This window comes from Bactrocera dorsalis, chromosome 5 (genome assembly GCF_023373825.1).
Source record: "Bactrocera dorsalis isolate Fly_Bdor chromosome 5, ASM2337382v1, whole genome shotgun sequence".
Taxonomy (NCBI): Eukaryota; Metazoa; Arthropoda; class Insecta; order Diptera; family Tephritidae; genus Bactrocera; species Bactrocera dorsalis.
In genome coordinates, this window is record NC_064307.1 from 13,920,338 (window position 1) to 13,940,446 (window position 20,109).

General features: G+C 38.2%; 3 protein-coding genes and 1 long non-coding RNA gene across 4 annotated transcripts; 1 reads left to right on the plus strand and 3 right to left on the minus strand.

Annotated features, from left to right (window-relative positions):
- Nucleotides 1–5,581: 5,581 nt before the first annotated feature.
- LOC125778987 (uncharacterized) lies at nucleotides 5,582–6,812 on the minus strand. The gene is made up of 3 exons (XM_049459101.1): nucleotides 6,675–6,812; nucleotides 6,425–6,611; nucleotides 5,582–6,365 (listed from the first exon to the last, which is right to left on the minus strand). The coding sequence occupies exons 1-3, from the start codon at nucleotides 6,683–6,685 to the stop codon at nucleotides 5,925–5,927; spliced, it is 639 nt and encodes a 212-aa protein (XP_049315058.1). The 5' UTR covers nucleotides 6,686–6,812; the 3' UTR covers nucleotides 5,582–5,924.
- Nucleotides 6,813–6,816: 4 nt separating this feature from the next.
- Nucleotides 6,817–9,146, plus strand: LOC115066016 (uncharacterized). The gene is made up of 5 exons (XR_003845669.2): nucleotides 6,817–6,961; nucleotides 7,034–8,451; nucleotides 8,528–8,634; nucleotides 8,691–8,957; nucleotides 9,132–9,146. It is a non-coding gene; the product is annotated as an uncharacterized LOC115066016 (long non-coding RNA).
- Nucleotides 8,466–9,911, minus strand: LOC105224458 (ras-related protein Rab-34). The gene is made up of 6 exons (XM_011202541.4): nucleotides 9,683–9,911; nucleotides 9,520–9,621; nucleotides 9,342–9,406; nucleotides 9,141–9,274; nucleotides 8,718–8,943; nucleotides 8,466–8,601 (listed from the first exon to the last, which is right to left on the minus strand). Exons 1-6 carry the CDS (start codon nucleotides 9,904–9,906, stop codon nucleotides 8,531–8,533), a joined length of 822 nt encoding a protein of 273 aa, XP_011200843.1. The 5' UTR covers nucleotides 9,907–9,911; the 3' UTR covers nucleotides 8,466–8,530.
- A 1,852-nt stretch (nucleotides 9,912–11,763) lies between these two features.
- Nucleotides 11,764–15,910, minus strand: LOC105224457 (dynein axonemal intermediate chain 4). Its single transcript, XM_011202540.3, has 4 exons — nucleotides 15,770–15,910; nucleotides 14,293–15,698; nucleotides 13,941–14,153; nucleotides 11,764–13,864 (listed from the first exon to the last, which is right to left on the minus strand). The coding sequence occupies exons 1-4, from the start codon at nucleotides 15,839–15,841 to the stop codon at nucleotides 13,591–13,593; spliced, it is 1,965 nt and encodes a 654-aa protein (XP_011200842.2). The 5' UTR covers nucleotides 15,842–15,910; the 3' UTR covers nucleotides 11,764–13,590.
- Nucleotides 15,911–20,109: the final 4,199 nt, after the last annotated feature.

Here is a 20,109-nt window from a genome sequence, read left to right on the forward strand (position 1 = left end):
TAAGAGTACTACCGGACGTACCAACCAAAGTACACCGGTAGATACAGCAGACAAACCATCAAATTTAAGGGAGGAGGCGTCCACCTCCAAGGCTGCCATGAGCACCAAACAAAGTGCACTGGCGGCTAAAAGAGACGTAAAGAAACGAAAAAAATCCCAGAATCAGCTGAGGAAAAACCGGTACCAGAGGGCGGTCTTCATACTAGGGAAGATAGCCAAAGACCAGGCAGCCGGTACCCCAGTTGATGAGGCTGAAACAAAGCGCCTCAAATCTATTGTAGAGGATTATGAGAGCTACCTGAAAAGGAAGCAATCACAACCTCAAGTAGAGAGCAAACGAGAGAGCACTTCTCAGAAGAGAAATCGCTCCACCACAGAAGTACCCGGAGCTCAACCTAAAAAACCGAGGAGGAGTGAGGGTGAACACAGCAGCACAACAACGGCAAGGCATTTCTGCGATGTAGCCAGAGATAGCCTGCAGGTGGCCATAATAGATGGGAAATCCTCCTCTCCGAGCACTATTCAGGAGAGATGGGTGGAGATCGATGTCAGATTGTCGAGTATGGTGCTAAGCTATGTACTCGACAATCCTGCGGGTCCCCACCCGGAGTTTGACTCCTCTGAGACCCTCAGGGGCTACAGGGTCATCAAGTGCGCGGACCAGGCCTCGCTAGACTTCCTGACGGGTAGTGTTGCTAAAATTAGCAACGCCTTTGTAGGCCTCCAATTGAGGCTTATACCCGCCAGGGATATTCCAAAGAGACCTCGGGCTCGCATTTGGTTACCCCCACTAGAGGAGCCAGGCGAAAAACTCCTGAGGTGCATTAAGCTGCAGAACAAATCTATACCTGGTATAGATGAGTGGCAGCTTATAAAGGAGGAAAACCCGAACAAAGCAAGCAAGCCAATACTAGTGGCCATTTGCGACGAGTCCATTGAGGCTCTGAAGAAGACTGACAACAAAATCAGCTTCGGAATACGTAAGGCAAGAATAAAAATCTTCCAAGGCGACAAAGCGGCTGACGAAGACGACACGGAAGAGGTCGACGACGCCAGCCAGTTGCTAAGGAATGTGGGCATTGAAGAACCCCGAGATGCCCAATAACAACAGCATAAGATGTGTACAGATTAACCTGCAGCACTCGAAGAGTGCTACGGCGAATCTGACAACCCTCGTGAACGAAGGGGGCATCGACATCAGCCTAATACAGGAGCCCTGGGTCAATGAAGATTCCATAAAAGGGCTAAACAGCAGCAATTATAACCTGTTTTACACGAGGAACAGAGGTAAACCTAGGGCATGCATTCTTATCAATAAAAGTATAAATGCATTTCTTTGTCCTAATTACAGCACAGCAGATATCACAGTGGTGAAGGTGGAACAGAAAGAAAAGCCCTTCTTCTTGGTCTCGGCCTACTTGGCCCATGACGAAGATATACCACCGGCCCCGCTCACCAGGCTAGTAGAGGAGAACAAGAAGGATGATGTCCTAATAGGGTGTGATGCAAATGCAAGGCACACCGTATGGGGTAGCTCCAGTATAAACACCAGAGGTGAGTCACTCTTGCACTATATTTTGAATAGTAATCTAAGTATTTGCAACAAGGGCGATAAGCCAACTTTTATTTTCCCAAGCTCGGAAAGGTTCCCGGGGTGGGAGGAAGTTCTTGACCTCACGCTATCAACAGACACAGACAGTCTCGTTGTGGATAACTGGAGGGTATCCGATGAGCCTTCCATGTCGGATCACTCCTGGATACTCTTCAGCATCCGCGAGAGGTGCAGTCCGCCTCTCACATACCGGAACCCTAGAAGAACGGCATGGGGAAAATTTACCAGTATAGCAACAAAATGCCTCGAAAAGGGAGGCAATAAGAGTATCAGTAATCCAGAGGAACTAGATTCAGAAGTGGAGAAGTTGGAAAAAATCCTAATCACCACTTTTAATAAATCTACTCCGCTAACAGTTTTGAAAAAGAGAAAGTCTCTTCCTTGGTGGAACAGTGAACTCAAGAATTTGAGAACACAACTAAGGAAAGCTTTCAATGAGAGTTTTAGAACTAAAATATGGCAGCCATATAAAGACCTTATGAAGGAATACAAAAAAGCAGTCAGGAAAGCTAAAAATGACTCATGGCGATCTTTCTGCACATCGATTGAAAGTTGCAGAGAAGCCGCTAGGCTGAGTAAAATGCTATCCAAAGACCATATAAATACTGCCTACATTAGGGCGGAGGGAAGTGATTGGACCTCCTCGGCAAAAGAGTCTCTGGAAGTACTAATCACAACACACTTCCCTGGGAGTCAGCAAACACCTTCAACGAGGGTTCAACCGGAATCACCGGTGAACGCAGCTGACTATCGAAGCCAAATAGTAGACAAAAGGAAAATCAAATATGCCATAAATAGTTTTGCACCATTTAAAGCGGCAGGTCCTGACGGGATTATGCCCATAATGCTGCAGAAACTGGTAGAACCAATGGTTCTAAGGCTTGAAAATTTATACAAAGCAAGCATTCAACTATCTTACATCCCAAGAAGTTGGAAAAGGAGTAAAGTTGTGTTCCTTCCGAAACCAGGCAGAAGAACGCACGAGAACGCCAAGGATTTTAGACCTATAAGCCTTACCTCATTTATGCTGAAGGTACTAGAAAGGCTAATAGATATACACGTAAGAACAATAATGGCGGAGAAGTTATCGAAGTCCCAACATGCGTACATAAAGGGCCGATCAACCGAAACCGCCCTTCACGAGGTGATAAGTGTGATTGAAAAATCACTGCACCACAAACAATACACCATGGCTGCCTTTCTAGACATAGAGGGCGCCTTCAATAACATAGAAGTAAATACGATAGTTAATTCTCTGGCGCATGGGGGCATAGATGACACTGTGTGCAGATGGATACTATCGATGCTTGAGAATAGGAAGATTATAGCTTCAAACGGCGCTGCAACACAAATAAGTTATGTGAGTAGAGGGACGCCTCAAGGGGGGGTCCTCTCTCCGCTTCTATGGGTTGTAGCGCTGAACGAAATACTCCTCCAATTAAACGGTGGTGGAGTGAAAGCAGTAGCGTATGCAGACGATATAGTGTTGTTGGTATCAGGTATGTTTCCTTCAACAGTCAGCGAGATTTTGGAAAGAGCACTTCGTAGGTTAAACCTATGGGCTAAAAGCAATGGTCTAGGAGTTAACCCGAACAAAACAGAACTAATGCTATTCACTAGCAGAACCAAAATACCTCAGTTTCAACTTCCGGTACTAAACGGCACAACACTCACTCTATCCCCAACAGCTAAGTATTTGGGGGTGGAGATTGACGCCAAACTGTCCTGGAAAATAAATATAGAAAAAAGAATAAACAAAGCATACATGGCCTACTATACTTGTAAGAAAATCGTCAACAAGAATTGGGGCCTCAAACCAAGTATAATCATGTGGATGTACACGGCGGTCATAAGACCCATACTCACATATGGAGCTCTGGTATGGTGGCCAGCGCTAAACAAACTGTACAACATTAGAAAATTAAATGGAATACAAAGAGCAGCATGTGCGGGTGTTACAGGCGCAATCCGGTCATGTCCCACGGATGCGCTCAATGTGATCCTGCATCAACTACCAATGGACATTTTTATTCAAAAAACTGCAGCTATTGCGGCGATAAGAATAAAAGAATTGGGAGGTTGGAATCAGCAGAACTACGGACATAGTGTAATCCTAAACAAACTCACTATGACCAAATCAGACTACATTCTCCCAAAGCTGGATTTCAATAGACACTTCCAGGTGAGAATACCATCTAGACGAGAATGGAGAAGAGGTTCAATTGCAGAGGAGGGTACCACCTCAGTCTATACCGACGGGTCCAAAATGGACTGCGGAGTGGGCACGGGGGTATTCTCCGCTGATTTGGGCATATCTCTCTCTATACGTCTACCGAACTCGGCTAGCATCTTCCAAGCAGAAGTACTAGGCATAGAAAAAGCCTGCGAAGTTCTATTAGAAAACCACGGGAATATAAATATAGCAACTATATTTACGGATAGCCAGGCGGCCCTCCTGGCATTGTCTTCACCCATGACAAATTCCAGTATAGTTCATAACTGCAAGAGAGCGCTAAGCTCAATAAAAGACAAGCTCCAGCTAAACTTGATCTGGGTTCCCGGCCACAGGAACATTTTCGGTAACGAAAAAGCAGATGAGTTGGCAAAGGCAGGAGCTTTCCTCAATGAATCCGAGGCGGAGCTCATACCCAGCCCGCTAGGATCGATCAAAGGAGAGATCAATAGACAATTTCAACAAATTGCTAACAACAGGTGGAAAAACATTACAAAATGCGTCATAGCTAAACAATTATGGCCAACATACGACAGGAAAAGAACCAACGACCTATTAAATAGGTCAAGAAAAAGTATATACAGAATAACAGCTACCACAACAGGGCACTGGCCATTTGGGGAACATGCGTCCAAAATGGGTATGCCCTACAACGACATCTGCCGTGGCTGCGGAGTAGCAGGGAACAAGGAAACAATCTTCCACTTTCTCTGCGAATGCCCAGCTCTGGCACAGATCCGACACAAAACACTCGGAATCCACCAAGCACCAAACCTTGAATGGATTTCCACCAAAAGCATATCGGACATAAGTAGTTTCATCGAAACCTCAAAATGGTTTGAGAGAGAAGGTGGAACGTAACAGCAGATACAGGAGGTTTCTACGAACAGTGTATCAAAATGGCACATCAGTGCTAATTGAGCCCGATAGGGCTGCACTCCTACCTACCTACCTAAGTAAGCAATATAAATAAACACTAACAATTGCACTATTTAAAAATGTGGCAACGAAAACAAACTGAAAATGACTCAGCCCAATAAATTAGCCAACCCACAATTAAAGTAAACTTCAATTGCTTCAATAGTACAATATAACAGTGATACTTATCTTTACAGATTATTTAATGCAGATACCTTCGCAATGAAGTTTAAATAACTTTAAATAAATTAAACAAATTGGCAAGAGCACGAAATTTCACAGCTGAGTACGAGAAGGGTTGCCAGATTGATATTTGCATAGCAGCTTATAAAAACAAATAATTTCATATAAAAAATGGGGAATGTTGAAAATTTAGACTTTTGGAAAATAATTTTTTTAAATTGTAAAAACTAGTAAGTTTTTTAATCTTTAAATTTGAAATTTAGTATTAGTGTGCTTACCAGCCAACCGAAAATGAGCTATTTAGTTGCGGAATTTAGCGTTTCCGGTTTAGACAATTTAAAAATTACTATAATAACTGTAATGGAAGGGTTTTAGAGGAATATCTCACCTGTGGATATTGAAAAAATCTTAAAACAAAATTATACATGCTCATAAGGAACAAAACTGTAGGCAAGTATAATAATAAAAGTTAGATAACGGAGTAATAATTGTATTGTACTTACATTTCCAGCGTAAGATCCTTTCACAAAATATTGAAATTCTCAAAAGCACAGCTCACCTACCTGTTCACCAATGTCGTCTTGCCCACTGCCACATCTCCGATGAGTATGATAAAAGCGGCAATACGAAATGCATTTGTGTCATTTTAATGAATTTAATGCACAATTGCGACTGCCAGCGCTAAGAATTTATGAATTACAAGTAATGTTAAGTTTCGATGGCTTTTTGGAGATACTACAGCTGTGCGTTAAGCGCATCTCAGCGGTCTTTAGAAAATCGCAGATAAGGTAATTACTTGAACTTGAACGATGTGGAATGCCAAACCGGACTAAATTAGACACAGTTGGGTATCGCTTATTGACTATTTTCGAAAATTCAGGTAATTCTTGTAGTGCTGCCGATTTCTTTCACAGCAAAGTTGTTGCCGTTGTGCGCGCAGTTCTCAGGTCAACGTGTTAGTTGCAGCAGAAATTGGATTTAAATCCAAGAAATTATGTTCCAAAAGTTGAACTTAAAATGTATGTCTACACGTCGTCGTAGTGTGATGAGGTCTGGTGGAAACTCTATAAAATATAACAACAGGCTTACGAGGTAACAAGTGCCCAAAGTGTCCTCCACTCTGCTTGTAGGTGCCTGCCTAGACGAAATGCTAACATTTCCAGCCTGTTCAGGCTGCACCTCGATATCTTCCAGATGTTCTTCATCTAAATATGCAGGTGCAGGTGCAGGTGCAGGTGTAGTGCTACCAAATGCGGCTCCGCTTGGATTTACTGCCTGCTGCAAGCTGAGCAGCTCGTCCACGGCCTGCTCCAAAGGCGTTAAACTCCGTTGGTTGTATGGTCCTCCACCTGTGGCTGTCATCTCCTTTCGATTATCAGCAATTTTTCTTTTTAATTTTAGCTTATAGTCCAACCAAACCTAAGAAATACACAAATCAATACAGATATGTATGTACATATAAAATTGTTTATTCTTACCTTATTCCATTCGCTTCCACTACGTATTGGAGGGCCGATATTGTTCAACTCTGAAGCAATACCTTCCCACAACTCCATCCTATTTTTTTTTGTTGAGCCAAACGGCGCCATTCCTCTGGCTAGCTCGGGATTTCCTTCCATCAACCTCACCAGTACTTCAAATTGCTTTTGAGTAGTTCGTTTTATCCTAAAAATAATTAAATTTGTAATTAATTAAATACAATAAATAAATTTTTAAAATTTTACTAACGTTTTCTCCATTTTTAATTACGTTCTCGAATCAAATAAACGTTCGCCAAATTTTGACAGTTGAGGCGAAGCGAATTTTATAAATTCGCAAGTGGCAATACCAAATATTCATTTTCGCTAGTTCTTTCGCCACTTCGTGGCGAATTTACTGTCCGCTCGCTACTCGCAATTCGCAATAGCGAAATTCGCCTAAAATTTCATTCGCTTCGCTAGTGACAATACCAGCATTAATCAAGCCAACAAAATGGCCGTGTCGAAATTGTGTGCATAAAAAGTTACTTAAAAATCGTAATTATCACAGAATAAATTACTACACAAGTGCCGTTAAACTTATCTTTTTGTTGTATTTTTTAATGAAAGTTTGTCATGTTTACATAAAATCATGGCTTTAAAAGATGTTGAGCTAAACGTTGCACTGTTTTTGGTGGACGCCGCAGCCCTCTTGGCAACCTTAGCCTTTGGCTTAGTCCTGGTGCCAACCGTAGTCTTTGGCTTAGCCTTGATTGCAACCTTCGCCTTTGGCTTAGCCTTGGTGGTAACCTTTTTGGCAGCGGCAGGCTTCTTCGCGACTCGCTTCTTTACATCACCAGCTGCGGTAGCGCGTTTCTTGGCGGGGGCGGCCCTCCTAACTGCAGCAGGTTTAGCTGTAAAACCATTAATATATAATCAAGCAACATTGTAAATAGAGCACTGTCAATAAATATCCGAAAATGAGGTTATGTCTTAAACAACTCATTAATAAACAAAAAATGAATTTCTAATTGGTGAGCAATCTGCTTAAATTCCAGAAAGTACCATTTTCGAATTTCGATGTCGAATATCAGTGCATGTCAAATTTTCGGACATGTTCCGAAAGCTCGAAGTGCTTTCATTGAATACACCACTGTGGTCGAAGGTGTTGTTTGCCGGAAGTAAGCAGCAATTTTAATAATATTGTTTGTTTATTATTATTACTTGTATACAAGTACTTTGAGATTAAAAAATTGAAGGAATATTATAAAGTTGTATACCATAAACTTTCCACATCATTATTATTTATTAATTACTTATATGAATTGGTTTATGTAACAAAATTAGTTAAAAAACTTAAATAAATTAGAAAATTTAAAAAAAAACTTCTTAACTTCTTATTATTTATAATGAATTATTTATCAACAAATTGATCACATACTTTATTTAATATCAAAAATTAATTCGTGTTGAGTGCAACCTGTTTCGACAAAGCTGGCAGCTGTCTTCGAAATTCGGAAATGCAACGCTGCGTTAGTTGTAAAATCTAAAAACAGGAAATAGTTCGTCGAAATTACACTTTGTGCAGTAATTTAAAAAAACCAGGCAATTTAAGAAAATTATAATGATTAAAAATTAGTGTTTTTAGTGATTTATGATAGTGAGTGTTTGGCTATCTAGTGGATGCGTGGATGTATAAATGGGAAATGTATAAATAGCTGCATCTTTACAAGTGAAGCTGTTGGCAGTAGCATTTTTGCCGCATTATATCTCTTTTCTAATTAAAAGTGTTCCTGCATTTACTTAATATTGTTTGGAGCTAAAGCTGGTACAAGTTAGCTTTTCTCTATTCCACATAAATATATAGTATATACATAATAGTTGTGAAGCGATTTAATATTTGACAGTAAGTTTTTCGATGATGAGTTCGCAAAAATTTGTATTTGCCAAATTTAAATGGCCGCTTCTGATGTGTGTGTGTAATGATTTTTTTAACTATGGATTGCCGCCTAGCGAATACCATATGATTCTACATGCCGTTTAAAGAAGTAAGTACATATACGTTATTTATATCGTTTAATATTTTCAGTTTTTATCATATTTTTTTTAACTACAAATACTTAGAAATTATGAACAAAAACATAAACTCCTTTCCTTGGCCTTCGCTGCTCTGCTGTCTGCTTGGTTGCTACGAAAATCTGCAAAAAAGTTTACATACATAAATGCATTGAGTTATTCAAACTATTAGTATTAGTTCTGAATATCTAACACTTTAGATTTGTTTTAGGGATTTGCATAATCTTGCTTGACTAACCGCATTGTTTTGACTTCCGCTGTAAACGCACCGCAACGGATTTTTCCATAAAATGACGCTCAATAATCGCCTCTTTGCATGCGGTCTCATAGGATAGCGCTGCTACACGTTGAAAGAAGTCGACTACTTTATAACCGGTTCGCGCGGAAACTGACCAATACTCGGCTTTAATGCCGTCCGCGATTTCTGCTGCCAAACGCTCTACGCGCACGAATTCTGCTCTGTTCTGCAGAGTTGAAGGTAAATAAAATAAAATTTTAACTAAATTGAAGTTTATAAAAACAAATAATTTCATATAAAAAAATCGGGAATGTTGAGAATTAAGAATTTTTGGCAAAGAATTATTGTAAATTTCTTATTTTTTTATTTTTTAGTTATTTTTTTTTTAATTTGAATTCTTTTCCTTTATATTAGTGCGCTTACCAATTTATCCGACTTGGTGCCAACCAAAAATGTCAGCGGCATTTGTATTGTATTAACAGCCAGTGCGCTTTTGAGCCATTTGGTTGCCGAATTCAGCGTTTCCGGTTTGGACATATCAAAAACGACTATAATAACTGTTGTGAAAGTGTTTTAATTTAATTGTTTGCGCTATAATTAAAATATTATAAACCAAATATTTACCATTAGCATTTCGATAATAAGCTTGGGCTATGCATTTGAAGCGCTCTTGGCCGGCAGTGTCCCACCTGAGAATGTTGAAAAAATTTTAATAAAACTTTACATGTTTATAAGCGACAATACTTTAGGCAAGTATAATAATAAAAATTACATGATGAAACAATAATCGTATTGTACTTACATTTCCAGCGTAAGACCCTGTCCCAAAATATTGAAATTCTCAATTTCGAAATCCACGCCAATAGTCGCCTTGTATTTCTCCGCAAACTTATCGAAACAAAACCTAGAAGCGCAAATATAATTAAGCAACGAAAATTCCACCAGCAAAAGCACAGCTCACCTACCTGTTCACCAATGTCGTCTTGCCCACTGCCACATCGCCGATAAGTATGACTTTGCGTGGTCGCAACTTCAATTTGGGCTGCCATTGCGACTCGAAGCGCACGGCTTTGGAAAAATCCTTCACCTCGGCAAAGGGTGAAACGGCCTCGTTGTAGGGCGCTGGAAAGGTGCGCACCAATTGCCTTTCGGGCATCAAAAGCGGCAATACGAAATGCGTTTGTGTCATTTTAATGAATTTAATGCACAATTGCAACTGCCAGCGTTAAGAATTTATGAATTCTAAGTAACGTTATGTTTAGCGCGTCTCAGCGATCGTTAGAAAACCGCAAATAAGGTAATTGTTTGAACTTGAGCGATGTGGAATGCCAAACCGCAGCATCAGCTGTGCTAAACATAAACAAACCGAACTGAGTTAGACACAGTTGAGTATCGTTTATTGTCTATTTTTGAAAATTCAAGTAATTCCTGTAGTTCAGCTGATTTCTTTTACAGTAAAGTTGCTGCCGTTGTGCGCGCAGTTCACTGGTTGACGTGTTTGTGGGTGTCGAGGCAGTAGAATAAAAAAGTGAATTAAAAACCAAGAAATTGTGTGCTAAAAGTTGGATAATATATATGTACTTGTACTTAAAATGTATACCTTCGCGACGTCGCAGTGTGATAAGGCTTAGTGGAAACTCTATGAAATATAACAACAGGCTTGCGAGGTAACGAGTGCCCTAAAAGCCTTAATCAAGTCAACGAAATGGCCGTGTCGAAATTTTGTGCATAAAAAATTAATTAAAAATCGTAGTTATCACTGAATAAATTACTACGCAAATGCCGTTAAACTTAACTTTTTGTGTATTTGTCAATGAAAGTGTTTGTGTTTATATAAAATCAAGGCTTTGAAAGCCGTTGAGCCTAACGTGGCATTGTTTTTGAAATCACAAATAAAATAGTGTGAAGAGTGTGACAATCATACATTAAGGAGCATATTTTAGAGGCTTTAGAGGTAGAGGTTTATAGTTTTGGAGTAACACAAAAATATTTAAAAATTAAAGGTCATATTGAATACTGAATATCTTATAAGTTAAAACTTTGAAGTGTTAAAAAAAACTAAAATTATTTAAAAACAAAATTTAGTAATACTGAAAATAGTGATTTTAATAAAAATAAAAAAATAAATATGTGTATATTTTTGCTATTCTTATAAAAATGTGTATTAGTGTGATACCGTTAAGTTTTTTATTTTACAAAAATAGTTTAAAATAAAATGTAATACTACAAACAGTGAATTTTGTCAAATTAATTATATAAATGTTTTCGTTAAAAAATATTTTTTTTATTACTATTGTTAGTTACATATTATTTCTATTGTGTATATAACGGGTGATTTTTTTGAGGTTAGGATTTTCATGCATTAGTATTTGACAGATCACGTGGGATTTCAGACATGGTGTCAAAGAGAAAGATGCTCAGTATGCTTTGACATTTCATCATGAATAGACTTACTAACGAGCAACGCTTGCAAATCATTGAATTTTATTACCAAAATCAGTGTTCGGTTCGAAATGTGTTTTATCGACAAATTTTGTTCAGCGATGAGGCTCATTTCTGGTTGAATGGCTACGTAAATAAGCAAAATTGCCGCATTTGGGGTGAAGAGCAACCAGAAGCCGTTCAAGAACTGCCCATGCATCCCGAAAAATGCACTGTTTGGTGTGGTTTGTACGCTGGTGGAATCATTGGACCGTATTTTTTCAAAGATGCTGTTGGACGCAACGTTACGGTGAATGGCGATCGCTATCGTTCGATGCTAACAAACTTTTTGTTGCCAAAAATGGAAGAACTGAACTTGGTTGACATGTGGTTTCAACAAGATGGCGCTACATGCCACACAGCTCGCGATTCTATGGCCATTTTGAGGGAAAACTTCGGACAACAATTCATCTCAAGAAATGGACCCGTAAGTTGGCCACCAAGATCATGCGATTTAACGCCTTTAGACTATTTTTTGTGGGGCTACGTCAAGTCTAAAGTCTACAGAAATAAGCCAGCAACTATTCCAGCTTTGGAAGACAACATTTCCGAAGAAATTCGGGCTATTCCGGCCGAAATGCTCGAAAAAGTTGCCCAAAATTGGACTTTCCGAATGGACCACCTAAGACGCAGCCGCGGTCAACATTTAAATGAAATTATCTTCAAAAAGTAAATGTCATGAACCAATCTAACGTTTCAAATAAAGAACCGATGAGATTTTGCAAATTTTATGCGTTTTTTTTTTTAAAAAAGTTATCAAGCTCTTAAAAAATCACCCTTTACTTAAGGACGGACGGACGGACAGTTGTTCGGGCATGGCTAAAGCGGCTCAGTTCGTAACGTTGATCATTTTTATACGTATTTATAGGGTCTCCGATATATCCTACTGGCTCTTATAAAATTCGTGAATGTACTGGATAATAGTGGACGGCTCGACACGACTCACACGCTATCTGTCAAATGTTATTAAAAAAGTGTCTCTACTTGAATGAGCCGTTAGTATACATGCTATATATATTCTACCGGTTTTCTCCCATTTTTCACCATATACTGGGTAGTCGAAAAAGTCTTTTCGTATTTTGTCAAAAGATGTCGTTGCAGTATATATTTCCAGTGCTACCAATCACATTGCGTCATACCATACAGTGTTGGAAAGGTGAGATTTTAAGCTTTATTAACCTAAAAAAAAAACAATTTGGGAAAGTTGAAAAAAAGTTCCAGCTGTTCAAAAATGAGTGAAAATAATGAAGAAATTCGCTTTATGTACATATTTTGAAATTTTTTTTATAAAAAGGGAAGAATGAAATTTATGAAGTTTACGGAAGCGATGCTGTATTAGTTCGTCTAGCTTGACAATGGTTCGCTTGCTTCCTTTCTGGAAGCTCTGGCCGACCTATCGTTGAAAAAGTCGATGAAATTATGGAAAAGATTGACCAGGACCGTCACATAAGCAGTTATGGCATCACTAACCAACTTAACATTCCTTATCAAATGGTTTTGAACCATTTAAAAATGGCTGGCTACAAAAAGCAGCTGGAAGTCTGGGTACCACATGAATTGTCTGTGAAAAATTAATTGAACCGAATTAACATCTGCGATTCTTCGCTGAAACGAAATGAAATCGAACCATTTCTGAAGCGATTGGTAACAGGAGATGAAAAGTGGATCAAATACGACAATAATGTGCGAAAAAGATCATGGTCTAAGCGTGATCAAGCTCAACAAATGGTCGCAAAGCCAGGATTGACGCGTCGAAAGGTTATGTTGGGTGTTTGGTGGGATTGGTTAGGAATCATTCACTATGAGCTACTCCAGCCTGATCGAATGACTGATTATACATTTTACTGTCAATAACAGAAGAGATTGAAGCAAGTAATCGAAAAAAATAGTCAGTACTGATCAAAAGAAAGGAACAACGCTTGACCTTACAAATCTTTGATGACCTGGGCATAAACTGGGAGAGCTTGTCTGGGAGTTTTGAAGCATCTACCATGTAGCCCTACCTGGCACCATCGGCTTACTATTTGTTTCGGTGAATGCAGAACTCCCTTAATGGAGTAAAGTTGGCTTCAAGAGAAGCCTGTGAAAATTACTTGTACAAGTTTTTCGCCAAGAAACCAGAAAAGTTTTACATTGATGGAATAATGTCTCCAGCGGAAAAATTACAAAAAGTGGTCCACTAAAATGGTACATATTTGGTTCATTAAAGTTTATAATAATTAAAAAAAAAATAAGTTTGATTAGAAATACGAAAAGACTTTTTCGACTTTTGGGTTATAAAAAAGTAGCACCTCAAAATACTAATAAAAAAAAAAACTTTTTTATTATTTTATCTCATATTTTTATAAATCCAACTTTAGGCTTAAGTTTGTCATATGTCATGTGTCAAAATTTAATTTTCATCACTTAAATTTGTCTCCTTTTGTATTTTCTTCCGTCGTCTACGACGTCTCTTCGGCTGATATCTAACATGCTCGGCATAACCAAAGAAACCGAGGCTTTTCACCTTATGCGTCATCTCCTTATCATTGGATATCAGATTGTAGATTGCTTTCTCCAATTGATCACATTGATAGTAGGCGGGAAAAGGCATGTCTTCGAAGGCAAGCATTAGAACATTACCAGTTTCATTGCCGACTGCTAACGAGCGACCGCAAAGTGACAATCTGTAGAAAATTATAGTTAAAAATGTTAAAGTTCGTGAAAGCAATGTGAATACACTTTTTGGCTGTAGTCACTTACCTGCAGCTCGTATAATTGGCGCCATTTATGCTAGTCGATGACATCGGCTTGAGCACGCTTTGTTTGATATCCCAAATATCCACGGAGTTGCGACACAATGAAATAATTATTGTGGAATGCGTGCGACTCCAGTAGGCGCAGTGTATGGGACCCTCATGATGCTTTAGTGAGATTATTGGCTCGAAAATGCCATCTAGCCAAATATTTATGGACCTGGAAATGGGTTTATAATAGTTTTACTGGGGTCTACATTAAGTATATAAAACATGGAACCAGAATCAACAACTCCATCCATTCGTTTTACATAAAGTTTTTGCTTTCAAAACTAACTTTCTTTAAAATAATCACTCACCAATCATTACCGCAGGTCAAAAAGAGTTTCGGCGACCATGGTGAAAAATCCATTGCGTTCGCACCCGCCTCCTGCACTTGCAGTACCGTTAAATACTGTTGCGGATAATGAGTTGAGCACTTGTATAGGCAACCCTCCTCTGTGAGCACATAATACAAATCATTCTGTGTGGGACTCAAGCAGAGATTTAAGCCCTGCGGATGACGATTGGCCTGCAGCAGCTCAAAGCTACGCTCCACTCGTATACCTTCTGGCTGCGCTTCAATGCGGTTCAACAAAAGCAGCTTATTCGCCAGCAATTGTGGACTATTAATAATGCTGTACTTGGTTACAGAGCCGTCACGTGACAGCGCCAAAAACGGTTCAATGGTGTACCGGGCGCCTACCAATTCGTTACGTGAGATCCATTTTATGGCGACAATCGGTTCACAGTTGTGCAAGGTGCGTCGATCGGTCACTGCAATGGCGGCGGATTCGAGTTTCGTTATATCCAGCACCTCGATGGTGCCATCCGATAAGCCGATGGCCAATAATTGTGGATTATGCAGCGAGAACTCTACCGTCATAACGGGTAATTGATATTTGTAGTATCTCTCCGGATTGACGGGATTTTTAATGGACCAAATACAAACACAGCCATCGGCATTTGCATTGTCATCCCGAAAGTTGTAGACACCATAAGCCACGGCGAGTATGTCGCCGTTGCGTGGACACCAGCTGAGATCAGCGACCGCTTTCTTCGTGTCGCCGGCCAGTGCCTGTGGCAATTCAAAACGCCAAAGCAACTCCACACGATAACGGTAGCGCACCTCCGCTGCCAACGGATCTGGCAGACGCATATTACGAAAGCGTCGTTGTTGTTGCTCGTAAACATTGCCGGCCAAGACGCGCATGGTCAACATGAGCGCCAAACGGAAACTCGGCTGTCGATTAATATCGATAAATGTGTCTTTGCCCTCCACTTTGTAAGTGGTGATCTCCATTTTCTTATGCTCATCAATGGCAACACTTTTCGTTGTTGTCTGCAGATCCTTGTACGTGTCGAACATCTCAAAGTTCGACACATACGAGGCGATATTATCCGTGCGTATGTGTTCGGTATTCACATCGCGACTTTTATAGAGCACGCCGGCAGTTTGCGCCTCTGCGCTGATGGTACGTCGTCGTCTGCCCTGCGCGGAAGTTAAATACTCGTAGCGCTCATTGTCTGCTGCGACTGCCTTGCCTTCGTCTGTGTCGGCCAAGGCGGTCAGGCTGCGCTGTTCGTAGAGCAGTATTTCATTGGTCTTCCGAAGTGTTACTTTAATGTGTTGCGGCTGTTGTTTGGGCGAGCCCACCAAGGAGCGACCGCAGTGCAGTGTTGTCGGAAAGGCTTTGAAGTCATCCAGCTGCTTACTTGCTGTAATCTAAGTAGTAAAAGTTTGCTTCTACAAATAAAACTGAAAATTAATAAATTTTTATTATTTATCAAACCTACGCCTCTTTGAATATCCGCCAGCGTTACACGCATTGGGTCCATTTTTATTGCGGCGCTCGTAGTTTTGGCCATTTCAATATGAGATTAACACTAAAATTTTTATTTTTATTTCTTATTATTTATTATTTATTTTTATACTTTCAGCTTAAACCACGAAAATGGCTTAGTAAACGCAATAAAATATTATCACAACAATTCTTGGTTGCTGGGCGATGGAATAACAGCGCTAAGGTGATTTCTGGCAGTGGTTTGGGGTAAGTGCCTACCATTATTATTACTTCAGCATGAAAGTTACTAGATACATGTGCTAGCTTTAGGGTATTTGAAAATTTAAGTAGGTCGACATCGGGATATTAAGAGAAAAAGAAAAGTAAGCTCAAAAATATTGAAAAACTTTAGTATACCTGATCAAATTTGACCCGGATTTACAAAAAAAAACATTTATTTAGTTATTTATTTACATTTTGAGGTTATGTTAACTTTGCTCCAGAAAATGTAACACATTTATTTAATTTTAATTATTACGACAGCCGAACCGCAACAATTTGTTTCCTCTAAGGATCGTACGTTTTCTTAATGGGTCTCTCGGGTAAAAAACTGCATTTTTTCAGCAATTTTTTTCATATATAAAAAATGAAACATATAAAATTTTTTTTATTGTTGCAAACATACACTATTAACAAAGAAATTCTGAAATTTTTGGAAAACAAATATTGTAAACTCGGCCATTGCGACGCCATTTCCCGTTGACCCCTCGGAAAAAAGATGGGCCCCCGTTGGCAGGATAACTTCTTATAACATCACCTTAAGTGAAAAATACGTGTTTTAGTCAAAACTTTATCTTAGAACTTGGACGAAGGAAAAAAACTGAAAATTGGACATTTTTTACAAAAATAATGAAAATTTCAGTGAAAATTTCGCGAATTAAGAATTGCATCTCAAGGACCTGTGTAAAATTTCATGAAGATCGGCTGAGTTGTTCTCGAGAAATCTTGCCAACCGACTTCAAAAACACAGTTTCTAGAAAAACGAGTTTAAAGACGGCGCACATTGCCTCCAACGCACAAGTTCTCAAGGCTGTATCTCCGAAACTATTACTCTGATCAACTTGAATTTTAGACAATATTCTAGAAGAGTTGTATAATTTAATAATACACAAAAATAGTTTTTGAAACCTCTAAACCCATGTAAGGGTAAGGTCTTGTTTGAAAAAAAAAATCACAGAATGTTTTCTCGTAACATACTTAACATTTACAGACTTGTTTTTGTAAATTATTTATTAACGAGGGAGGAGAGTGATGCATAGAGCTTTCTACTTAAACAATGCACATTTTGGAATATATAATCATAATATTAGTTTTCTAGTAGTTCGGAAATTTTGTAGCTTAGTTTTACTCTAAAAGAACTTTTAGTTTTAGAACTACCTGTCAATTTCACGAAACAGTTATAATCTTTCATAATTTTAATATAGTTCAAAATAAGCCTAAAAAAGGCAATTTTGGAAAATAAAAAAAATACTGCTTCTCTATTGAAGAAACTTACCAGTGTACCGGTAGGGAACCTTTTTGGTGAACGAGCCTTAATTTTTTTCTGTGTCGATAGAATTCAAGACCACCAAACAAGTGTGAAGCAACTGAACTGCAAGCAATATTGGATAAAAATGATACTTTGAGTCAAAAGCAAATGGCAGTCATGTTAAATGTTGCACAAAAAACAATTTCAGACCGTCTGAAATATCCAAAAGTGTCGGAAATTGGTGTCACATGAGTTGAATGAAAGACAAATGGAAACTCGAAAAACCACATGTGAAACTTTGCTTCAAAGACACGAAAGAAAATCAGATTTGCATCGATTTATAACTGGCAATGAAAAATTGATTTATTTAAGAATTTTGAAAGTATAAAATCATGGATTAATCCAAAAAACAGTCTGTGTTTGGTGGCATCAGAAGGGTGTGGTATAATACTAATCACAACAAATTATCTATTTGAACAATGCACTGATCGAAAAACGGCCAGAAGACACGGCAAAGTAATTTTGTTGCAAGACAATGCACCTGCACACAAAGCAAAATCGGTTCAGTATACTATCAAAACAGCAGTCAAAAATTGGGTGTCTGATTGGTTTGCTTTAAGAGACGAACATTTCTATTGACATGGTGTTCATTCATTTGTTAATGATACATGATTCGTCTCCAATAAATCACTTAAACAAAAATAAAGTAATGGATTTGATTGAATTGAGAGGCTACACTTTCGAAGGCTCTAACTCAAAAGTTATTGGAGATATCGATTTATAATTTCAGTATATTATTTTTAAAGGCATAACCTGTCGAAATATGAATAACAAGATATTTTTTTTAATTCACACGAGGAGTTTTCGTATTTCATTACAATTAAATAATAATTATTCCAATAATCTAACTTAAATTATTTATTAACTTTCAAGAAATTAGTAGATCTGTTTAAAAATATTGATTTTTAGTGAATGGAAATTAAGTTAGTAAAAAGTCTGTTTATAAAAATTTTTTAGAAACTTTGTGAAGTAAAAATTTGAAGAAAGAAATGTTATTTCGAAATATTTCGCCTTAATTATAGATAAAATATTTGCCGAACTTTCCATATATTTTGCTGTTTAGTTAAAGAAAATATAGTTAGCCATAACCATTGTTTATACTTCCATAATTAATGCCTACTACCACTATGTATTTCATTACATTAAGGTATCTGTACACTATGTATAGTATATGTGCATTAATTAAAAATTATAATTTGCACACCCTAGACGAATTCATTTCCAAGCAGCACGCGAACAAAATCAACATTCATAAGCGATTTTTTTTAATTTATGCAACTTATGCAAGCATAGCTCACCTATGATCTTATGATTGTGTTAATGCATATGGCATATAAATACAAGGGTGGTTTGACAAGTTAGTTTATTTTTTATCAAATCTTTTAATATTTCTCTGGCAAGCTTTGGAGTTTCTCTGTTTCTCTTTGCATTTTGCAAATAAACTGAACGGATTTCTTCATGGTCTCTCTTTTTCTCTTTTTTGTTTTGAGGTATTATATTAAATTTTAAATATTTCTTTTCCCAAAATGGCATTATTATATTACTACTCCGTAACTAGTTATTTTCGGACCAGTTACCATTTGTTATAAAATAACGAAGAAAGGTTCCGGCTATGCGTATATTGATTATTTAAAAAATGGGGGAGATTCATGCCGCAAATCTTACCTAATTATTTTCGGAACAGCACTCAACATTTTAGGAAATAACTAGTAACAGTTTCGGATTTAAGACTTGAAGTTACCGTATTTTTCTATATCTCGTATAATGAATATACGCAGATTATACAAGATATAGAAAAATACGGAAGCTTCAAGTTTTAAATCCTCTCAGAAAATCGGATAGTTTATGAGTCATTCGGAAAAAAGTAAGTCCGGAAGCCTAAGTGGTCAAGGTCTATCTTTTTCTAAAATAATAAATAAGTATATAACTTTAGATTAAATATATTAAAGTAGTACAAATATTTCATTGGAAATTGGTTATTTTCATTCATACACCCCAACTAGTTATTTTTGGACCAGTTGTCAATTACTTAAAAAATAACACAAAAGTGTTAGGTTGTGTAAAGTTAGAGTTTTTATTACACGTTATACTTCAAGTAGTTATTTTCGGACCAGTTGGACCAATTGGTAATTGGTTAAATAATAACACAAAGTGCTAGGTAGAGTGCAGTTACTGAATTTATTACATGTTTCATGTTCAAATTTCGATTCATCATTATTAAAAGTAAAGTTGGCTGCTGGTGTTGGTGTTAGGAAGCTTTGCGCTTCGATAATTCGCCAGTTTTGTTTATGCAACTCATTACATTGCAGGTATTGCATTCGACACGCTTGCTTAGCTGCGGCCGGAGCAGTAAACGGCGAGAATGTTTGAAGCATATAGAAAATGCTTCACACATTCGCGATCAAAGCACGTACATATGTATGTATGTGTGTAGATAATAGTATGTACCCCTCTGATATTTATTAGGCTAAAAATTAAAATTTGCTCATTGCTGGCTCAAAGCGTGAGCTATGGACACTTTTTATTTTAACGCTAATGTCTTCTTTGTTCTCATGCACGCTGCTCTACGCGTTCCCCTCCTCGTGCGCTTTACTTTCTTCGTTGTCAGTGAAGCGTGTTGCACATTAAGTGCCATATCAGCGGCGAGCGTTGATGAATGCCAGCAGGAAACGAGTTGAAGAAGAATTGCGTTCGGGTTCAGATAGCACCGCGCCACACACACTCACATACATACATATGCATAGAGCGATTATAGCCGTGCAATA